Raw genomic sequence first — 23,043 nt, forward strand, 5'->3', positions numbered from 1 at the left:
TCTCCCCCTTCTCTCCCTTACCTATCTGCCCCCAATCTCCCACTTCTCTCCCTTCCCTGTCTGCCCTCCATCTCCCCCTATCTCCCCATCCCTCACCCCCTCCGTTCTGTAATGGTCTGCACTTCAATGGGCCCTGTGGTGATGCAGCACAGTTTTGGTCTTGTAGTCATGTCATGTAACCTCTATATCTTCCCCTCTACTGCTGATGAAGGCACTAGAGCCCCAAACACTGGTCTACTTGAGCTCTGACACAGTGTGTTAGGTGACATCCCGGTAACTTACACAACTGTTTCCAAGTCAAACACACAGTCAAAAACACATGCACACTCCCACACTGACAAAACACACACACATACAGCAAGGGGAATGACACATATACAAACTACATATATTTTTTTAAAAGATCTGTTTATTTGTTTGATTCTCTACCATCACATCAGATGAGTGAGTTTTCAAATAACCCTCTTGTAGAAAGCCGGGCTCTGTGCGTGCACGCTGCGCCCCCCTCACCCCGCACTCCTTCTCAATTCAGCTCCATGGTGCTCTGGATCCAGGGCAGAAAGGAGCAGATCTTGGTGTGGACCACAGGGTGGTTCTTCTGGGCACAGCCGTTCCCCCAGGAGACCAGGCCATGCACCTCGTTATTGCAGACCAGGGGGCTCCCCGAGTCACCCTGAGAGTTAGAGACACAGAGAAGACTTATGAACACAGGGGGTGTCAGGGGGCAGGGGGGCAAGATCTACCGGATTAACTGTGACAGAGTGTGGCGGAGTGTCCCGCCCCTATTTATTATTATTTGTATTTGTTTGCGGCACTGATAAAAGCACCGCTTCTTTTGGTATTGTTTTTTATATTTATATTTTAAAACCCTGTGAGGATGCATGGCTGATCAGCTACTGATTATTTAACTAGCTGACAGTCACGCATCCTTACCAAACACGTGCAGACTGTGGCTGCTAGTTAACCCCTCGGCCAGAGTATAAGAACTGCAGCTGTCCGTGCTGCAGGGTTGGGGTGTACAGAGAGGAGGTACGGGGAGATAGAGAGGAGACAGAATTTAAAATAACAATTGCTAAAAGACGCGGTGCTTTTATCCGCGCCGCAAACAAATACAAATAATAATAAATATCTCTCCAACCCCAGCCACTCTGCTGGATTCCTCCCTCTCCTTCACTCCTTCGACTTCTGTCTCTCTCCGTCCCCTCCTACCCACAAAGCTGGCCGTCAACTGGACCTCACCTTCTCCAGGGCCTGCTGCCCCTCCAACCTCTCTGTCACCCCCCTGGACCTCTCTGATCACTATTTCATCTCTTTTTCTCTGTCTCTCCCCCCTCTCCCTGCTCCTCCTACCCCCACTGTCACCTCTCGCCGTAACCTCCGCTCTCTCTCCCCCTCTGTCCTTGCCTCCACTGCTCTCTCTCACCTCCCTCCTATCGACTCCTTTTCACAACTCTCCGTAGACTCTGCTACCTCCACCCTCTTCTCCTCACTCACCTCCTCCCTCGACTCCCTCTGTCCCCTCACCTCCCGACCTGCTCGCCCCTCCCCTCCCCATCCCTGGCTCTCCTCTGTGCTCCGCTCAGCAAGAATCACACTGCGATCTGCTGAAAAGAAATGGAAGAGAACCAAACTCCCTGCTGCCCTAGACCTTTACCGCACTCTTCTCTCCTCCTTCTCCTCTACTCTCTCCTCTGCTAAATGTGCTTATTTCCAATCTGTAATCCAAGCCTCCACTAACAACCCACGTAAACTATTCTCTACCTTCTCCTCCCTCCTAAACCCTCCCCCCCTCCTCCTCCCTCCTCTATCTCCCCTGACGACTTTGCCTCCTTCTTCTCTTCTAAAATCTCAGATATCCGCAAACTCTTTAACACCTCTCCCTCCCCCGCACCCCCTCCTGCTCCAACCCCTACACCCACTACATCCCCTACTAACTCGCCCTCCCTCTCCACCTTCTTGCCCCTCTCAGACTCTGACCTCTCCTCCCTGCTCCAGGGTCACAAACCCACCACGTGTGCCTTGGACCCCCTCCCCACTCACCTCTTTCAAGCTGCTGCTCCTGCTCTACTCCCCTTCATCTCCTCCCTCCTCAACACCTCTCTACTTTCTGGCATCTTCCCCTCTGCCTTCAAAAAAGCCTCTATCACTCCCCTCCTCAAAAAACCTACCCTCGACCCCACCTCCCTCCAGAGCTACCGTCCTGTCTCCCTCCTACCCTTCCTCTCCAAAACCCTCGAGCGGACTGTACACCGCCAGCTCTCTGCTTTCCTGTCCAACCACTCTCTGCTTGACCCTCTCCAATCTGGCTTCCGCTCTGCTCACTCCACTGAAACTGCCCTTCTGTCTGTCACCAACTCACTTAAGTGTGCCCGAGCTGCCTCTCTCTCCTCTGTCCTAATTCTCCTCGACCTCTCTGCTGCCTTTGACACTGTTGATCACTCTATTCTACTATCATCTCTTGCTGACCTGGGGATCTCTGGCACTGCTCTGGCCTGGTTCTCCTCCTACCTCTCCAACCGCACTTACCAGGTAACCTGGCGTGGAGCAACCTCCACACCTCACCCTCTCTTGACTGGAGTCCCCCAAGGGTCAGTCTTGGGTCCTCTCCTGTTCTCTCTCTACACCCGCTCCCTGGGCCCCCTCATCGCATCCTATGGTTTCTCATACCATTTCTATGCTGATGATGCTCAGATTTTCCTCTCCTTCCCCACCTCTGACTCCACCATCTCCTCCCATATCTCTACCTGTCTGTCTGCTATTTCCTCCTGGATGCACTCGCATCACCTCAAACTCAACCTCCCTAAATCTGACCTCCTTTTCTTTCCCTCCTCCTCCCCCTCCTCTGATCTCTCTATCTCTGTTCCTCTGGAATCTACCACACTCTCTCCCTCTTCCTCAGCTAAGAACCTTGGAGTCACCCTGGACCCCTGCCTCTCTTATTCCCAGCACATCTCCACTCTGGCACGCACTTGCAGATTCTTCCTGAGCAACATCCGAAGAATCCGACCCTTCCTCACCAACTATGCTACCCAGCTCCTGGTCCAGGCCCTGGTACTCTCCCGCCTAGACTACTGCAACTCCCTCCTGGCTGGCCTCCCTGCGTCCGCCACCCGTCCGCTCCAGCTCATCCAGAACTCTGCTGCTCGCCTGGTGTTCTCTCTACCTCGCTTCGCCCACGCTACTCCACTACTCCGCTCGCTCCACTGGCTCCCGATCACCGCTCGCATCCAGTTCAAGACTCTTGTACTAGCCTACAGATGCCTTGATCAGACTGCACCCAGCTACCTCCAGACCCTCATCTCTCCCTACACCCCCACTCGACCTCTCCGCTCCGCCTGCACTAGAAGACTGGCTCTACCTCCGCTACGCTCCCCTGCCTCCCGAGCCCGCTCCTTCTCCACCCTTGCTCCGCAGTGGTGGAACAACCTTCCTACAGATGTCAGGACAGCCCAGTCCCTGACCACATTCCGGCGCCTCCTTAAGACTCACCTCTTCAAACAGCACCTGTAGAACTCCTCTGTTGTATCCTGGGACACTATCACCCTTCATTTAAATATGCTTTATTTTGCTCTTATCTGCCCCCTATTTTACTGCATTTAATCCTGTACCTCAGAATATTGTAATCTGCCAAGTGTTTAATCTGTAGTATTTTGTACTTAATCATATCCTGATGTAACTATCACTACTTAATCATATCCTGATGTAACTTTCACTATTATCTGCTGTATTATTGAATTGTGGTTTGTCACACTTGAGAATTATTGTATTTCTTGTTCTTATTGTACGACTTATATTGTAACACTTGAATGTATTTGTATTTGCTTGCGATTGTAAGTCGCCCTGGATAAGGGCGTCTGCTAAGAAATAAATAATAATAATAATAATAAATAGGGGCGGGACACTCCGCCACACTGACGCAGTTACTGTAGGTTTTATACAATACAGTATAGTGCAGTGCAATGCAATACCGTAATTTACAATGCAGTGCAGTACAATACCGTACATTACAATGCAGTGCAGTACAATACCGTACATTACAATGCAGTGCAATGCAATACCGTACATTACAATGCAGTGCAATGCAATACCGTACATTACAATGCAGTGCAGTACAATACCGTACATTACAATGCAGTGCAGTACAATACCGTACATTACAATGCAGTGCAGTGCAATACCGTACATTACAATGCAGTGCAATGCAATACCGTACATTACAATGCAGTGCAGTACAATACCGTACATTACAATGCAGTGCAGTACAATACCGTACTTTACAATGCAGTGCAATGCAATACCGTACATTACAATGCAGTGCAGTACAATACCGTACATTACAATGCAGTGCAGTGCAATACCGTACATTACAATGCAGTGCAGTGCAATACCGTACATTACAATGCAGTGCAGTACAATACCGTACATTACAATGCAGTGCAGTACATAAGAAAGTTTACAAACGAGAGGAGGCCATTCGGCCCATCTTGCTTGTTTGGTTGTTAGTAGCTTATTGATGCCAGAATCTCATCAAAGCTTCTTGAAGGATCCCAGGGTGTCAGCTTCAACAACATTACTGGGGAGTTGGTTCCAGACCCTCACAATTCTCTGTGTAAAAAAGTGCCTCCTATCTTCTGTTCTGAATGCCCTTTATCTAATCTCCATTTGTGACCCCTGGTCCTTGTTTCTTTTTTTAGGTTGAAAAAGTCCTCTGGGTCAACATTGTCAATACCTTTTAGAATTCTGAATGCTTGAATCAGATCATCCGTGTAGTCTTCTTTGTTCAAGACTGAATAGATTCAGTTATTTATGCTTCTCTGCATATGACATGCCTTTTAAACCCGGGATAATTCTGGTTGCTTTTCTTTGCACTCTTTCTAGAGCAGCAATATCCTTTTTGTAACGAGGTGACCAGAACTGAACACAGTATTGTAGGTGAGGTCTTACTAATGCATTGTAAAGTTTTAACAGTACTTCCCTTAATTTAAATTCAGCACTTCTCACAATATATCCGAGCATCTTGTTGGCCTTTTTTATAGCTTCCACACATTGTCTAGATGAAGACATTTCTGAGTCAACATAAACTCCTAGGTCTTTTTCATAGATTCATTCTTCAATTTCAGTATCTCCCATATGATATTTATAATGCACATTTTTATTGCCTGCATGCAGTACTTTACACTTTTCTCTATTAAATGTAATTTGCCATGTATCTGCCCAATTTTGAATGCTGTCTAGATCATTTTGAATGACCTTTGCTGCTTCAACAGTGTTTGCCACTCCTCCTATTTTTGTGTCGTCTGCAAATTTAACGAGTTTGCTTACTATACCAGAGTCTAAATCATTAATGTAGATTAGGAATAGCAGAGGACCTAATACTGATCCCTGTGGTACACCACTGGTTACCTCGCTCCATTTCGAGGTTTCTCCTCTAATCAATACTTTCTGTTTTCTACATGTTAACCACTCCCTAATCCATGTGCAAGCATTTCCTTGAATCCCTATTGCGTTCAGTTTGAGAATTAATCTTTTATGCGGGACTTTGTCAAAAGCTTTCTGGAAATCTAAATAGACCATGTCGTATGCTTTGCAGTTATCCATTTTCAATGTTGCATCCTCAAAAAAGTCAAGTAGGTTAGTTAGACATGACTGGCTTGAGCCCCCCATCATGTTTTCCCATTGTATATGGGGGAAGTTGAAATCCCCCATTAGTATGGCTTCTCCTTTGCTACATGCATTTCTAATGTCATTGTATAATGGATTATTTTGCTTGGTGTCTGAATTTGGCAGTCTATAACATGCTCCTATTATTATGCCCTTTGATTTTTTTGTCCATTATTCTGACCCATATTGATTCTGCGTTGTTTTTTTTTTCCAGATTTAACTCCTGGGCTTCAAGACTATTTCTTATGTATAGCGCTACCCCTCCACCTCTTCTGTCCTGTCTGTCCTATATAGTTCCTATACAGTGTGTACCCACTAATATTATATTCGTCTCCATCACTCTCAGATAACCGAGTTTCTGTAACACCTATCACATCGTAGTTATTACTGCAGTAGCTTCAAGTTCTAACATTTTGCTTTTGAGACTTCTAGCTTTAGATAAACACATTTAATGGCTATCTTACCTGAGTTGTTGCCCTTGTTTTGATGTAGTCTACCTTTTGTTTTTTTGTTGATTTCTCCCCCCATCCTTTCTAGTTTAAATGCTTCTGAACCTCCTTTAGGTTCCCTTTTTATTTAAGTGCAGTCCGTCCCGCATATATAGATAGTTGCTGTAGAATGTGGTCCAGTGTTCATGGAAGGTGAAGCCCTCCTGTGTGCACCATGATTTCAGCCATGCATTTTGATTTTGTATTTCCAGCTGTCCGTATGCTCCTTTGCGAGGTCCTGGCAGTATCCCAGAAAATACCACAGTTTTGGTCTTGACAACTACCGGGTTGTCTCCTGTTCGTTCTAGCAGCCTGTCCACGTTCTCAGTGATGTGCTTGACAGAGGCTCCTGGAAGGCAGCACACTGTTGTAGTAAGGGGGTCCAAACTGCAAACTGAATTTGCTGTGTTTCTCAATATGGAGTCCCCAACAATCATGACCTCCCTTCTTTTTGCTGCCTAGCCATCACTGTTTATAAGGTCCTGGGTGTTGTTCCTTTCATTCTCTTGATAGTGGTTTTGATCATCTAAATGTTGAAGTGGCTCAAATTTGTTGGATGTTTGGATTTCAGGTGGTTGTGTTTGATGAAGTTTCTTTTTTTCCCTGCTACTGCCTATCTGAACCCAGCTGTTTTGACTCGTCCAACTCCATGGTGGCTTTCAGTCTGCTAGGGGTGCAGACTTCCATGAATTGTGGGTGTGTCAGCTCCTCAAGCTCCTGTTGCTGTCTCATTTCCTGCAGCTCCATTTCTAGCCCACTTACTAGTTTAAGCAAGTCCTGGATCGTGTGGCACTTTACACACACTTGGTTTAGCTCTGTATGATGCAATGCAGTACAACGCAATACAATACTGCACAAACAATGTAATGCAGTACAACACAGTACAGTACAACGCAATACAACACTATACTGTGCAATACAATACAGTACAATGCAGTACACCACAATATAATGCAATGCAGTAGCAGCAGAAGTGGCTCACGGCTCGGTGGTACCTACATTGCAGGGGCTCTTCCCCCCCTCCAGGAAGCCGGCACACACCATATTTGTAGAGATCATGCCAGGGTAGGAGCCCTCGCAGTCAGCATCGCTCAGGATGGGCAGGTCCAGACACTGCAGGGTGAGGGGCAGGTACACTGAGAGAGAGAGGGGGATAGAGAGGGGAGAGGGATGGTAACGCACATGTAAAAAAGGGTGAAACTGGCCCTTATAAAAGCCCAGTGAAAGAAAGCTAAAACACAGTAAAGCATTTTAAAGCACAGAGAGTGAAAGCCCAGTGAAAGCCCAGCACCGTTTAATGAAGCCCAGTGTCTTCACCCAGGTATCCCACACCCCCCCCTCTTTACCCCCGCTGGAGAGTGTGTTGCCCCAGCCGGACACTGAGCAGTCCATCCCGGCAGTGGGGCAGCCACGGGGCAGGCTGATCGGCCGCACAAAGCTGTTGACGGTGACGGTGTGGAACAGCTTGATCAGCATGATGTCGTAGTCCAGGGTCTGGTAGTCGTAGCTGGGGTGCCACACGATGTTATCCGTCTTCATCACCTGCTCCGTGCCCTCCACGATGCGCAGGTTGTGCTCCCCCAGGACAATCTGCATGGCGTAGGGGCTGGTGGGGTGGGAAGGGAGCAGAGAAGGGAGAGAAGGGGTGAGTGCAGGAATATAAAGGTACGGTCGACCGCTTATTTGCAAACTGGATAATTGCATAAATCGTTTATTGCATAAACTGGTCCTGTTTTGTAATGCATAATTTTCTATGATTATATGATTTGGTTAAATTCATATTGTCTAAATCAGGGGTGCTCAAACACAGTCCTGGAGACCCCCTATACAGTTTTAAAGGTCACCCTAAATTCAGTGGCGGCTGGTGACCTCTCAGGCAGGGGAGGCACAAGCATGGGGTGTATCTATTTGTTTTTCCCTTTAATCAATCTCTTTTAAAGAGATAACATTTGCAATAACACTGAACATTTAAACAAAGTATTTTTTTTCAGTATTCAGTATTATTAGCATTACAGAAATGGGCATTTTTTAATGTGATTTCTAACATGATTTTTAGCTTTAACATTGACAGGGTGTTAAAGTAAAAACAGGTTCATAAGTAACAGTTGGGCTCTATGAAATCAGCTTTATTATTTTCTGATTTCAGTTTTTACCGTTTAAAAAAATGTAATTAGGTTGATTTACCTTATGTACACCGCAGGCGCTGTGAACACAAACCCAGGAATCTACATAGAGGCTTCTATTTCTTCCATTCGGCTTGAGTTTGTGTGCATTGGAATAGGAGTCATTGTGAAATGAATTGTATTGAAAAATAGTATTGCTACCTTTCAAATACGGGTTATAAGTAAAAAAGAAAAATACTTTCTTTTTTCACTCCAAGCAAAATAAATAATTATTTTGTTGTTTCTCTAGTCATCAGTCATTACGGTAAAAAAAAACAACCTACAACAGGGGATTTGAGGATGCAACATTGAAAATGGATAACTGCAGGGGACTTGCCTTTTAGTTGAGGATTTTCCAGGTGTAAATGTCTGTTACTGTATTTGTGAGGTAACTGCTAGTGAAACACACACACACACACACACACACAGCACCTGTACCGACAGACTGGAGAATTTCAAACGTAATACCGATCCACAAAAAGGGAGACAAAACCGAACCAGGTAACTACAGACCAATAAGCCTGACTTCTATTATAAATTACATATATGGTAACAGTATCCTGGGAGACAGTCAGCATGGTTTTAGGAAAGGGAGATTGTGTCTAAATAATCTACTTGACTTTTTTGAGGATGCAACATTGAAAATGGATAACTGCAAAGCATACAACATGGTCTATTTAGATTTCCAGAAAGCTTTTGACAAAGTCCCGCATAAAAGATTAATTCTCAAACTGAACGCAGTAGGGATTCAAGGAAATGCATGCACATGGATTAGGGAGTGGTTAACAGGTAGAAAACAGAAAGTACTGATTAGAGGAGAAACCTCAAAATAGAGTGAGGTAACCAGTGGTGTACCACAGGGATCAGTATTAGGTCCTCTGCTATTCCTAATCTACATTAATGATTTAGATTCTGGTATAGTAAGCAAACTCGTTAAATTTGCAGATGACACATAGTGGCAAACACTGTTGAAGCAGCAAAGGTCATTCAAAATGATCCAGACAGCATTCAGAACTGGGCAGACACATGGCAAATGAAATTTAATAGAGAAAAGTGTAAAGTATTGCACGCAGGCAATAAAAATGTGCATTATAAATATCATATGGGAGATAGTGAAATTGAAGAAGGGAACTATGAAAAAGACCTAGGAGTTTATGTTGACTCAGAAATGTCTTCATCTAGACAATGTGTGGAAGCTATAAAAAAGGCCAACAAGATGCTCGGATATATTGTGAGAAGTGATGAATTTAAATCAAGGGAAGTAATGTTAAAACTTTACAATGCATTAGTAAGACCTCACCTAGAATATTGTGTTCAGTTCTGGTCACCTCGTTACAAAAAGGATATTGCTGCTCTAGAAAGAGTACAAAGAAGAGCAACCAGAATTATCCCGGGTTTAAAAGGCATGTCGTATGCAGACAGGCTAAAAGAATCAAATCTATTCAGTCTTGAACAAAGAAGACTACGCGGCGATGTACGAGGTATAGACAATGTTGAGCCAGGGGATGTTTTTGACCTGAAAAAAGAAACAAGGACCAGGGGTCACAAATGCAGATTAGATAAAGGGGCATTCAGAACAGAAAATAGGTGGCACTTTTTTACACTGAGAATTGTGAGGGTCTGGAACCAACTCCCCAGTAATGTTGTTGAAGCTGACACCCTGGGATCCTTCAAGAAGCTGTTTGATGAGATTCTGGGATAAATAAGCTACTAACAACCAAACGAGCAAGATGGGCTGAATGGCCTCCTCTTGTTTGTAAACTTTCTTATGTTCTTATGTAATCTCAAACGTGATGCTCTACTGCCAAATGAAACGACCTGTTCTATATTACAGTAGCAAATTTATGTTTGGTTATGGCTTCCCTTCAGATTTTATCTTGAGTTTCAGTCTTAATCAGCAAATCAACTGCATTATCCTGCATTTCACATTTGAAGCCTTTGCAATAAGTGAGCAATTTTGATAGTAACTACTGAGTACAGTTCTTCTCTATTTAAAGTGTATTTACACATAGATGTTGCTCAAGAATAATCTGCCTGGTGTAATAATATTATTTTTTTAATTGGGTTTGGATTTTTTTTTGCCAGAGCAATCTAAGAGGTAATGCTTCCTTGCTTGCTCAAGGGTACAGCAGTCCCTGTCTCCCCTGCATGCAAGCACGCGCGTTCACACGCACGCACGCAAACAAACACACACGCTCGAACGCATGCACGCACACACGCGTGCACACAAGCACACACGCACGCATGCATGCACACAAGCACACGCATGAACGCACACATGCACACACACACGCACGCATGCATGCACACAAGCACACGCATGCACGCACACACGCGCACACACACACACGCAGGCATGCATGCACACAAGCACACGCATGCACGCACACACGCGCACACACACACACGCAGGCATGCACACAAGCACACGCATGAACGCATGCACGCACACACACACACGCACGCACACAAGCACACACGCACGAACGCAGGAACGCATGCACGCACACACGCACGAATGTATGCACGCAGACACGCGCTCACTCCCGCACGCCTGCACGCACACACCTGAAACCTGGAACTGAATAAATATTGCTATGTATAACTGCAATGACTTACTTGTACCAGCAGTGGGCGACGGAGAGCACCCAGCGGTCGTTAATCAGGACCCCCCCACAGAAGTGGTACCCGTAGTTCAGGGAGGCCTGGTAGGGCTTGGAGTTGGGTCTGCACTCGTACCCGCCAACGATCCGCTCGCCGGGCAACGCAGCCACCACTGAAACAGGATTATTATTATTCATTAATTGGAAGGCAATAAGGCACGACAGGGTGAAGCCTGTTCAGTACAGTTCAGGACTGATGTGTGTTATTTATGTAAGCAATAAGGCACGACAGGGTGAAGCCTGTTCAGTACAGTTCAGGACTGATGTGTGTTCTTTATGTAAGCAATAAGGCACGACAGGGTGAAGCCTGTTCAGTACAGTTCAGGACTGATGTGTGTTCTTTATGTAAGCAATAAGGCACGACAGGGTGTGGGATAGACTCTAATATCCTCACACCCAGGGTGCGTTATCAGACACGAGGCGAAGCCAAGACAATTTTGTTATTGTCAAGATTTAAAAATATGTATACTGTAGTGTACATATTGACCTAACGATGTTGTTCTCAATGTTTATTATTTTTTTAATACAAACGTTAACATAGACATGACAGAAGCATACTAACTCCTAGATTCTTTTTCGAGATGGTTAACCTTTTTTTGCCAAAATGATATATTAAATGTGGTTAGTCATGTGTTTATTAATAAATGAAATATGGCTGCTGTTTTTTTTTTATTCTACTGGTGTATTGATATCTACAGTGATTCGCCCCTTTTTGAAAATAAGTTCCAATCTATGGGAATATGCTGTAATATTCACACCCCCATGTGAACTGTTTTGACCAAATCAGGATAGAGTATTTAAAAGACCCATTTTATAAATCTATTTATTGGCAGATGCCTTTACCCAGGATATCTGTTACAAAATATCACATTACAAAATCACAGTACAGTTAGGGGCAAGTACAATATAGAGTAACTCAAGTCCTCAATTAAGACCAAGTTTAACTAAGAGTAAATACAAGAAGACAGTACAGAATTGAATTGAGGCAAGTTCAATTAGGATCAGATAAATATATAGTAAATAGTTACATTTAAGAACAGGATCAGATATGAGTACTAAGCTACAAAATACTGCAGATAAAGATTTAGAAGCAAATTCAAGTGAAACATACGAACAGTACAAGAAAAGAGACTGAACTGTGCATAGAAACTGATAGAAGAGACAGGCTGGACTGTGCATATAAACTGATAGGAGAGACAGACTGGACTGTGCATATAAACTGATAGGAGAGACAGGCTGGACTGTGCATATAAACTGATAGGAGAGACAGGCTGGACTGTGCATATAAACTGATAGGAGAGACAGGCTGGACTGTGCATATAAATTGATAGGAGAGACAGACTGGACTGTGCATATAAACTGATAGGAGAGACAGGCTGGACTGTGCATATAAACTGATAGAAGAGACAGGCTGGACTGTGCATATAAACTGATAGGAGAGACAGACTGGACTGTGCATATAAACTGATAGGAGAGACAGACTGGACTGTGCATATAAACTGATAGGAGAGACAGGCTGGACTGTGCATATAAATTGATAGAAGAGACAGACTGGACTGTGCATATAAACTGATAGAAGAGACAGACTGGACTGTGCATATAAACTGATAGAAGAGACAGACTGGACTGTGCATATAAACTGATAGGAGAGACAGGCTGGACTGTGCATATAAACTGATAGGAGAGACAGGCTGGACTGTGCATATAAACTGATAGAAGAGACAGGCTGGACTGTGCATATAAACTGATAGGAGAGACAGACTGGACTGTGCATATAAATTGATATGAGTTGCAAGGACTATATATTTATACTCACCGGCCACTCCAAAAATCATCAATGCAATAAGAGATCTCATCTTCCTCCTCTTGTTCTTTTCGTTCTTCTCCTTTTTCTTCTTCAGAGATGGCCTGACCCGTCTCTCTCTGCACCCCGCTCACACTGGTATTTATATTTGTAGATTTGCAGTAACAGTGAGGACAGCTCCACACAGAGTTAATGTGTAACTCGCCCCCCTCCCCCTTCTCGCCCCCTCCCTGTTTACCTGTTCATAATGCTTCTGTTAAACTCAGCACCTTTCCCTGACAGTTAGGGGAAGCCAATCTTGAGTAAATTCCACCAAATGGCAACATCACACACTTTATCATCATCAAGGATTAAAACTTGCCTAAATAAATACACACATACACACAGACACAAACACACAGCTCTGTCGTGCAGAACCTGAAAGCTTGTGTTCTCAGTGTTATTGAGGGGTGGAGGGACAGACACACACAGCTCTGTCGTGCAGAACCTGAAAGCTTGTGTTCTCAGTGTTATTGAGGGGGGGATGGAGGGACAGACACACACAGCTCTGTCGTGCAGAACCTGAAAGCTTGTGTTCTCAGTGTTATTGAGGGGGGGATGGAGGGACAGACACACACAGCTCTGTCGTGCAGAACCTGAAAGCTTGTGTTCTCAGTGTTATTGAGGGGGGGATGGAGGGACAGACACACACAGCTCTGTCGTGCAGAACCTGAAAGCTTGTGTTCTCAGTGTTATTGAGGGGTGGAGGGACAGACACACACAGCTCTGTCGTGCAGAATCTGAAAGCTTGTGTTCTCAGTGTTATTGAGGGGGGGATGGAGGGACAGACACACACAGCTCTGTCGTGCAGAACCTGAAAGCTTGTGTTCTCAGTGTTATTGAGGGGGGGATGGAGGGACAGACACACACAGCTCTGTCGTGCAGAACCTGAAAGCTTGTGTTCTCAGTGTTATTGAGGGGTGGATGGAGGGACAGACACACACAGCTCTGTCGTGCAGAACCTGAAAGCTTGTGTTCTCAGTGTTATTGAGGGGTGGAGGGACAGACACACACAGCTCTGTCGTGCAGAACCTGAAAGCTTGTGTTCTCAGTGTTATTGAGGGGTGGAGGGACAGACACACACAGCTCTGTCGTGCAGAACCTGAAAGCTTGTGTTCTCAGTGTTATTGAGGGGGGGATGTAGGGACAGACACACACAGCTCTGTCGTGCAGAACCTGAAAGCTTGTGTTCTCAGTGTTATTGAGGGGTGGAGGGACAGACACACACAGCTCTGTCGTGCAGAATCTGAAAGCTTGTGTTCTCAGTGTTATTGAGGGGGGGATGGAGGGACAGACACACACAGCTCTGTCGTGCAGAACCTGAAAGCTTGTGTTCTCAGTGTTATTGAGGGGGGGATGGAGGGACAGACACACACAGCTCTGTCGTGCAGAACCTGAAAGCTTGTGTTCTCAGTGTTATTGAGGGGGGGATGGAGGGACAGACACACACAGCTCTGTCGTGCAGAACCTGAAAGCTTGTGTTCTCAGTGTTATTGAGGGGGGGTGGAGGGACAGACACACACAGCTCTGTCGTGCAGAACCTGAAAGCTTGTGTTCTCAGTGTTATTGAGGGGGGGATGGAGGGACAGACACACACAGCTCTGTCGTGCAGAACCTGAAAGCTTGTGTTCTCAGTGTTATTGAGGGGGGGATGGAGGGACAGACACACACAGCTCTGTCGTGCAGAACCTGAAAGCTTGTGTTCTCAGTGTTATTGAGGGGGGGATGGAGGGACAGACACACACAGCTCTGTCGTGCAGAACCTGAAAGCTTGTGTTCTCAGTGTTATTGAGGGGGGGATGGAGGGACAGACACACACAGCTCTGTCGTGCAGAACCTGAAAGCTTGTGTTCTCAGTGTTATTGGGGGGGGGAGGGACAGACACACACAGCTCTGTCGTGCAGAACCTGAAAGCTTGTGTTCTCAGTGTTATTGAGGGGGGGGGGACAGACAGACGATGCCCCTGTTATGTTTCTGAAAGTGTTTGAAGACATCAAAGCAATTCCACACAGCTGAGCACACAGCTCTTGAAGGTGCTTATGAAAGAAGCACATGTTGTGGGGGAATTTTCACCTGCTCGACCCAGTCTCAAGCACGCTGGACACTTTGGGCTGTTTGTTTTTGTGAGTGGGGGAGTTGTTTTTGGCGACTTTTTAAAATCCTTGATGATGATAAAGTGTGAGATGTTGCCATTTGGTTGAATTTCCTCAGAATTGTCCTTGTGAGGAAAGGTGCTGAAGGTCCCTGCTATCCTGGGACCCCGTCTTTCTCCTTCTGTTTTTCTTGGAAAGGTTCTACCTGCCCTGGCACTTGACAGCGAGACCAGCTGATTAGGAAGGTTCCTGCAGTTATAAATACAGCCTGGTCCACCTCCAGTCTGTAGCTGGGGTGAAGAAGAAGAAACTGCTATCAGAAACATGAAGCCGATTATCATTCTCTTCCTTCTTGGAGCTGCAGGTAAAAAAAATAAAGTGAGATTTGGCAAAACACAGTGTGCGGGAGAATTTCATCTTTCATTCTGACATGCAATCTCATACGCACCTGTGATGAAACTGATCAGGAGTGCAAATGTTAACTCATTTAAAAAAAGAAATAATCTACTCATATTTCAGATCAATATGTTCAAATTTACTCACATTTCTGATCAATACTGCAAAGACATGGAAATGTCAACAGCCTTTAAATTGTGTTCATTTAATTATGTGTTCTCTCAATCTCCTCATCTCTCTCCTGCCTCCTCTCCCTCATTAATTTCCCTCCCCCCTCTCTCTCCCCTTCCCCTCCCTCTCTGTAGCTGCAGCCCCAGTGGAGGACGAGCGGATTATCGGGGGGTACGAGTGTCACCCCCACTCCCAGCCCTGGCAGGTCTCTATCAACATCGGGTACCACTACTGCGGGGCCTCCCTCATCAGCGACCAGTGGGTGCTCTCTGCTGCCCACTGCTGGCAGAAGTGAGTACTGAGGTCGACGGGCTCTCACTGCTTTTATCACATTATGCTGTGCTATTACCTGCACAATAGCAGAATCACTGACTAATCCCTGTGTGTGTGTGTGTGTGTGTGATCGCTCTCTCTCACCTCCACTCCTCTCCCTCTCCTCGCCACCCTTTCACCTTCCTTTTCACTCCCTCCTCTCCCATTGTTCTTCTCCCTTCTCCCTCCACCCTCCCTCCCTCTCCTAGCCCCTACTCTCAGTTCGCTGTTCTGGGTGACCATCACATCTGGAAGCACGAGGGCACGGAGCAGTTTGTGACGGTGGACGAGATCTACTGGCATCCTCGGTATGACTACCAGACCCTGGACCACGACATCATGCTGATGAAACTGTCCCACCCCGTGACTGTCAATGAATATGTGCGCCCCGTCCCCCTGCCCAAGGGCTGCCCTGCTGCAGGGGACATGTGCATCGTCTCGGGCTGGGGCAACATTATCACTGACGGGGGTATGTGATGGAGAGGGGGCAGGTGGGGCGTTGGTAAAGCTGACAAGCAAAGTGTCAAAAAAAGCATATGAAATTGTGCTAAAGATTCCCCATAGTAAAAAGCACAGCATAGGGAAGCATGCGGTTAAGCACAGGGAAGCATTGTAAAGAACCACAGAGAGGTACAGTAAAGCACAGGGAAGTCTTGTGAAGCACAGTGAGGGACAGTAAAGCATGGGGAAGCATTGTAAAACACTATAGGGGCAGTAAAGCTTAGGGCAACATTGTAAAGCACAGCAGTGTATTAACTATCCCTCTCTCTGTCCCTCCCTCAGTGTTTAACCCGTTTAACCTGCAGTGTGTGGATGTCCCAATCCTGAGCGATGCAGACTGTGAGAACTCGTACCCAGGGCAGATCTCCAGCACCATGGTGTGTGCGGGGTACCTGGAGGGGGGCAAGGACGCCTGTCAGGTAATGCACCAGGGGGCAACTGTGCATATAAACTGATAGGAGAGACAGACAGGACTGTGCATATAAACTGATAGAGACAGGCTAGTCTGCATGTTAACCGATTGAAGAGACAGACTGCTCAGCTCTTAAATGATATCTGTATTTATTAAGTTTTGCACCTAAATTTGCCCTGAACTGTATTGTGATTTTTTGTAACAACTGTAAGTCGTCATGAATAAGGGCATCTGCCATTAAATAAATAATAATAATAATAATAATATAAAGTGATAGAAGAGTTTTCTTACCCCTCTCTGGCCTCGCAGGGTGACTCTGGGGGTCCGCTGGTATGTAATGGGGCGATCCAGGGCATCGTGTCCTGGGGGTACGGCTGTGCGGAGGTCAATCACCCCGGGGTCTACACCAAGGTCTGCGCCCTGGTGCCCTGGATCCAAGCCATCATGTATGCACATTAGGAGAGAGGAGGAGAAGGAGAGACCCACCTACCCAACACCACCCACCGATCCTACCACAACTACCCCCTCCCCACACACACCTCCCGTCAGTACAATGGAAAAATGATGTACTAACAATATGTACTAATAAAATCCATTGGATGGTTATCGAAACACTTCTATCTGTTTTTATTTTTAGTATATATTGTATTTCATATTTAATTGTACAGCAAAAATAGCAATTTTGACTTCACTGTCCCAATGGAGGGCACTGTATATATATATATATATATATATATATATATATATATATATATATATATATATATATATATATATACATCTGTGTACAATACATATATAGGCAGATAGATGGATAGTGTAACATCAGATTGGGTCTGTGAATGATTTGTTCCGTATTGAATGTGGTAGCCAGCTGGTAGTATGAGGCAGAATATGAGGTTGAAGAAGAGGCAGTTTTTTATTAAAGTTCACACACAACAACCAAAACGTTTGTGAAAATAAATCAAACAAAAGAAAACCTGCCCTCTAATCTAACTTCTTCAACCCTCTCTATTGCTTGCACGAGCTTTCCTCATTGCAATGGAAACCGTATTGCTTTAGCAATTGTAGACCAGTCCAGGTTCAGTCCAGCTGCTGCTGGCAAGTGTAGATCCGGTCTTGGATCAGGAAGTCTCACCAGGTAAGTGTCACGTGTTCATTTACTTTTATAATCCACAAGGGCTGTCAGGTAATGATGTTTGTAATCCTTTTTCAGGTGAACAGGTAAGTATTCCAAGTCGTATCTCACTTGGTACCAGGAAGATTGCACCCTGTGTGGTCCACACAGGAACAACAGGTGAGGATGCTCCTTTAGCACCCTCTCACAGCACCTTTGTGTTCTTTTGGGTTCCTTTGTCACCCTCTGCTGGTGAACACTGTTACTTGCAGCCTACTGCTTTGCTGAGTCCTGACTGACTTAAATAAAAATAAAACAAAACTACCACTGTCCGTGTGGTTTGATTACTACTTTGGTATTGGAGAACATACAGTCTGGGTCTTCACATTAACCCCAGACTGTCGCAGCCATTACAGGGTCACAAAAACTGTAAAAAATTAAATGGTGTTTCTATGTTAATAAAGTTAATTAAATAAAACGTTATGTTACGTAGGTAACCATGGTTCCATGAGTGGGAGCAGCTCCCTCCCCTTTCACTGTTGGGATATGTGCTAGTCATATGCCGAATCACTGAGCTTTCAATACCAAAGCTGCCAAAGGCCACTCCCCTGCGACAACGCACTTCCCCTATAAGTAGAGACGCCTTGGGGAGCTCGTCCTCTTTTCGCATAGAATGTCTGACGGCTTCCTGCGTGACCGTGAGTTCAAGGGGAGGGAGCTGCTCCCACTCATGGAACCATGGTTACCTACGTAACCTAACGTTCTATTTCGTGGTCGCAGCTCCCTTCCCTTTCACTGTTGGGATAGCAATACCCAAGCCGTCACGGGGGAAGGCGGAAGGCAGCAACGGCGGTCGCATGAACCACCTCATGGCATAAGAGCCAAGGAAGCCTGCGCCCCTGTCAGGACCCTCGTGCCCAATCTAGGTCTACCCAAACTCGCCACATTAAGGCGATAGAACCAGGTAAAGGTGAGCGGTGTAGCCCAGCTAGCCGCATCACATATCTCTGCCAACGTGGCCCCCCGAAAGAGGGCCCACGAAGCGGCCATGCCTCTCACTGAGTGTGCTGACAGATGTGCTGGCAGCATCACTCCCTCATCGGCGTATGCCGCCACCATTGTGTCAACCACCCAGTAGGACAGTCTGTGGGTCAAAAGACCAAAGCCCAGGGACCTGGGTCTATGACCGACAAAGAGCTGATCCGACAAACAGCTGATCAATGTAATTTCTCAATGCCCGAACCGGGCAGAGCAAATTAAGCTTCCGATCCTCCTCTGTGGAAAACGGAGGAGGGTGGAAGGCTTCCAGCTCCACCGTCTGGTTAAAGGTGACTTCAGAGATCGCTTTCGGGAGGAAGGCTGGGTTCGTCCGTAAGGATACCCTATGCCCCTCGTCCCGGAAGCAGCAACAGGAAGAGTCCACCGAGAGGGCCTGCAGTTCACTGATGTGCTTTGCAGACGTGATACCTAGCAGGAAGGCCGTCTTCATTGACATGAATTTCATGTCTGCTGACGGCATAGGCTCATTTGACACCTTAGATAGAGCCTCAAGCACCACATCTAGGCGCCAGTCTGGCAGCATCTCCCTCCGCGGTGGTCGCAACCGCCGCACCCCCTTAAGGAAACGTGTCGCCAGTACATGAGCACCTGGGGTGACCGAATCCACTGGCAGGTGGCATGCTGAAATCGCTGCCAGGTAGACCTTCAGGGTGGACAGGGCCCTGCCCTTTTCCAAGATGCCCTGAAGGAATTGCAAAATAACCGCCATAGGGCAAGACTTAGGATTGTGACCGTGGTGCTCACACCAGGTGACGAATGTCTTCCATCGATACGAGTACAATGACCATGTCGAGGATGCCCTGGCATTCTGCAATGTCTCTACCACTGCCCTTGACAGCCTTAGAGCTGTGAGGTGTTCCCGCTCAGGGGCCAGACCCAGAGCTGAAGCTGGCCCGGGTCCAGGTGCCAGAGAGCGCCCCCTGCCTGACTGAGGTGATCCGCCCGTAGGGGAATCTTCTATGGTCTGCCGCTCAATATCTGGTGGAGGGAGGAGAACCAGATCCTTCTGGGCCACCGAGATGACTGGTGCTCTCTCTATCCGGACCTTCTACACTGAGTGGACCGCCGAAGCGTTCCGCCGAGAACCACAGCGGGCAATGGGTTGTCTCTGCCAAGGCGAAGAGATCGACCTCTGCCCTGCTGAACCTTTCCCATATGCCCTCCATCACCTGAGGGTGGAGGCACCATTCTCCTGGGGGTGGAACTGTTCTGGACAGCAAATCCGCAGCCGAGTTCTGCACTCCTGGAAGGTGGACTGCTCGTAAAGATAGGAACTTCCTCTGAGCCCAGAGAAGTAGTGAGGCAGCCATCTGGCACAGCCGTCTTGAGCGAAGTCCACCCTGGTGATTGATATACACCACGACTGTCCTGTTGTCCGATCGGATAAGGACATGCCTGCGACGCAGCACCAGAAGGAAGTGTAGAAGGGCGAGGAACACAGCTCCGAGCTCCAGCGTGTTAATGTGTGTGGAGGTCAAACGGCCCTGGACTCCTCTGCCGCACCACACTGCTCCCCAGCCTGTGGCTGAGGCATCTGTGGTGACGACCATTCGCCTGATGGCTCCCATGCTCACTCCCTCCCGAAGATGGAGAGGGGAGTCCCACCAGCGGAGGGCAGACCGACACCTGTGGGACACCTTCAGCTGACGGTATCTGTCCCTCTCGGGGTGCAGGCTGAAAGAATTTAGCCAGGTCTGGAGGGGGCGCATGCGAAGGAGACCAAGGGGATGGGCGACTGCAGCCGCTGACATTAGGCCCAGCAATGTCTGACAGAGCACCAATGGCACCGATGTCCCACACATGCTCAGAGGGCCGTGACTCTGTCTTCCGACAGGTACACCCTCATGGTGCGGGAATCCAATCGGAGCCCCAAAAAATGTGTCACTTGTTCGAGAATGAGGTGGCTCTTCGTCTTGTTGAGTGAGAGGCCCAACCTCATTATGTGCTCCACCACTACCGACATGTTGGTGATGGTGCTCTCCTGTGACTGGGACAAAATCAACCAGTCATCCAGATAGTTTAGCTGCAGGGGGACCCAGGAGGGCATCTATGCACTTGCTGAAAGTGCGCAGCACCAAGGAGAGACCGAACGGCAGAACACAGAATTTGTACACTTTGCTCTGGAATGCAAAGCGAAGGTATTTCCTGTGACCGGGCCTGATATGTACGTGGAAAAACGCATCCCTTAAGTCCACAGTTGAAAACCAGTGGTCTCGTCAGATGGACTGGAAAATCTGCCAATGCGTGAGCATCCAAAATCATTTCTTCTTCAAGAAGAGATTGAGGCCCCGTAAGTCCAGGATAAGACGGAGGCCTCCACCCTTCTTGGGGATCAGAAAATACTTCGAGTAGAACCCGTCCAGCTGGACGTCTGGTTCCACTCAGCAAATAGCCCACTTTGCCAGCAAAGCCACCACTTCCTGCTTTAGAGCTAGCGCTTGACTCAGGTGTGTCACTGTCGTGACTAAAACCCCGGAAAAGGGTGGGGGGCCGGGTGATGGCAGCATTACCTCGGGACGCCCCCCGGACCCCCTGGGGGTGGGAAGGCTCCAGGATCATAGCCGCTACCCTGCGGGAGTCTTCTCGGCACTGCTGAGAGCGACGGAGCAGGTCCTCTACCGCGGGACCAAAAGTGAAGCCCGGAGAAATAGGTGCATCCAAAAATGACCCCTTATGGGCGTCTGGGTTACGAGCCTGCAAAAGCCACAGCTGCCTGCGTACCACTACCCCAGGGCGGCTCCCTGAAACCCATTTATCTCCCCCAGTGCCGAAGAAACCAACCGGATCTCAGAGGAGGTGAATTCTGTAACGGGGAGCTCCAACAAGCTCTTCAGGTATGCCGACAACAGGCAGGCTGAATTAGCCAACCATGTTGCCTGGGCGCTTGCAACATCGGCCACTTAGCATGGATCACAGTGGCCTTGCACTGTTTATTGGGGCATACAGGATCCTTGGGGTTCCCACCTAATGGCGGGGCTGCCACCAAGTCCACAAAGGCAGAGTCGACCGGGCGAAAATCCTGTAGGCCAAGGTGAGCCGCCCTCTGCAAAAGAGCAAGGGGGGTATGCTTCTTGGCAACTGGCAGTGTAGAGGCCGGTCTAGACCAAGAAGAGCAGACCTCTCTCAAAAACACTGGGTGTGGTGGGAATGGCTGTATGCCCGTCACAGGCAGTGACCGAGCATGGTGATACAGCACCGGTTCCGGCGGCTCTACTGCCGCTTGCAACGGGAGTTTGAGGAACTGGGCAGCCCTTCCAATGACCCCTTGGAAGGTCGATGAGGTTGGGTCCGAGGAACCCCCATCCATCCATCCTTCCAGTGATTCTTTCCCTGTAGAAAAACTCCCTGATCCCTGAATGGAATCCAAGGAGTCAGATGCAGCTACCGAGAGCGCATCTGAACAATCCCACTGGGGGGAGCCCGGCAGGGGAGCCATTTTAATTATTAGCTCTGACCCCACCGGTGGGGAAAGAGGGGCTTTTCTGGGAGGCAATGAACTCCAGAACCTCACTCATCTGATTCTGGAGCACCGCGAGGGCCGACAGTTCTGTGTCCTCAACACGCTGCCGCTTTCTCCCAGGAGGAGGCGGGGTGGAGGAAGGGAGCTGAGTATCCCAGACCGTGGTTGCACCATGAGAGGCCACTGAAGTGGCCGCGGCGGACATGCCTACGCTAGTGGCAGGCACTCCTGTAAGCAGCCGCAATCTCTGATGGAGTGTCTGGGTCTGGAAGACCCCACATATTCAGCATGAGTCAGGATCTGTGAGGGCACGGGAGGCATGCTAAACGACCAAACAGTACATGCACCGGACATGCAGGTCTTAACGAGAAATCTTTTTGAGATGGCTGCTATGAAAAGCAAAAAGAGGAAGAGCTCCACGAGGCGTCGCTACTTATAGGGGAAGTGCGTCTCTGCGGGGGTGTGGCCTTTGGCAGCTCTGGTATTGAAAGCTCAGTGATTCGGCATATGACTAGCGCATATCCCAACAGTGAAAGAGGAGGAAACTGCGACCACGAAATAGAACACAGTCCATTAAAATGAAGTGGTTGCTTAAAAGAACAAACAAACAAACAGTCCATAACACAGGCTTTCGTAAATTCAGTGCGTGCACACCATACGCGCTGATATAAAAAATTGCCTGTTTTAAACGTGTTCAGCTTGGCA

General features: G+C 47.5%; 2 protein-coding genes across 2 annotated transcripts; one reads left to right on the plus strand and one right to left on the minus strand.

The window, feature by feature from the left end:
• Window positions 1-410: 410 nt before the first annotated feature.
• LOC117401183 (trypsin-like) lies at window positions 411-12,892 on the minus strand. The gene is made up of 5 exons (XM_034001671.2): window positions 12,791-12,892; window positions 10,931-11,087; window positions 7,496-7,755; window positions 7,149-7,285; window positions 411-673 (listed from the first exon to the last, which is right to left on the minus strand). Exons 1-5 carry the CDS (start codon window positions 12,828-12,830, stop codon window positions 524-526), a joined length of 744 nt encoding a protein of 247 aa, XP_033857562.1. The 5' UTR covers window positions 12,831-12,892; the 3' UTR covers window positions 411-523.
• A 2,256-nt stretch (window positions 12,893-15,148) lies between these two features.
• Window positions 15,149-17,314, plus strand: LOC117401182 (serine protease 1-like). Its single transcript, XM_034920107.2, has 5 exons — window positions 15,149-15,274; window positions 15,612-15,768; window positions 15,999-16,258; window positions 16,573-16,709; window positions 17,012-17,314. The coding sequence occupies exons 1-5, from the start codon at window positions 15,235-15,237 to the stop codon at window positions 17,159-17,161; spliced, it is 744 nt and encodes a 247-aa protein (XP_034775998.1). The 5' UTR covers window positions 15,149-15,234; the 3' UTR covers window positions 17,162-17,314.
• The last annotated feature ends 5,729 nt before the right edge of the window (window positions 17,315-23,043 follow it).

The sequence above is a fragment of the Acipenser ruthenus genome, chromosome 39, assembly GCF_902713425.1.
Source record: "Acipenser ruthenus chromosome 39, fAciRut3.2 maternal haplotype, whole genome shotgun sequence".
NCBI classification, from domain to species: domain Eukaryota; kingdom Metazoa; phylum Chordata; class Actinopteri; order Acipenseriformes; family Acipenseridae; genus Acipenser; species Acipenser ruthenus.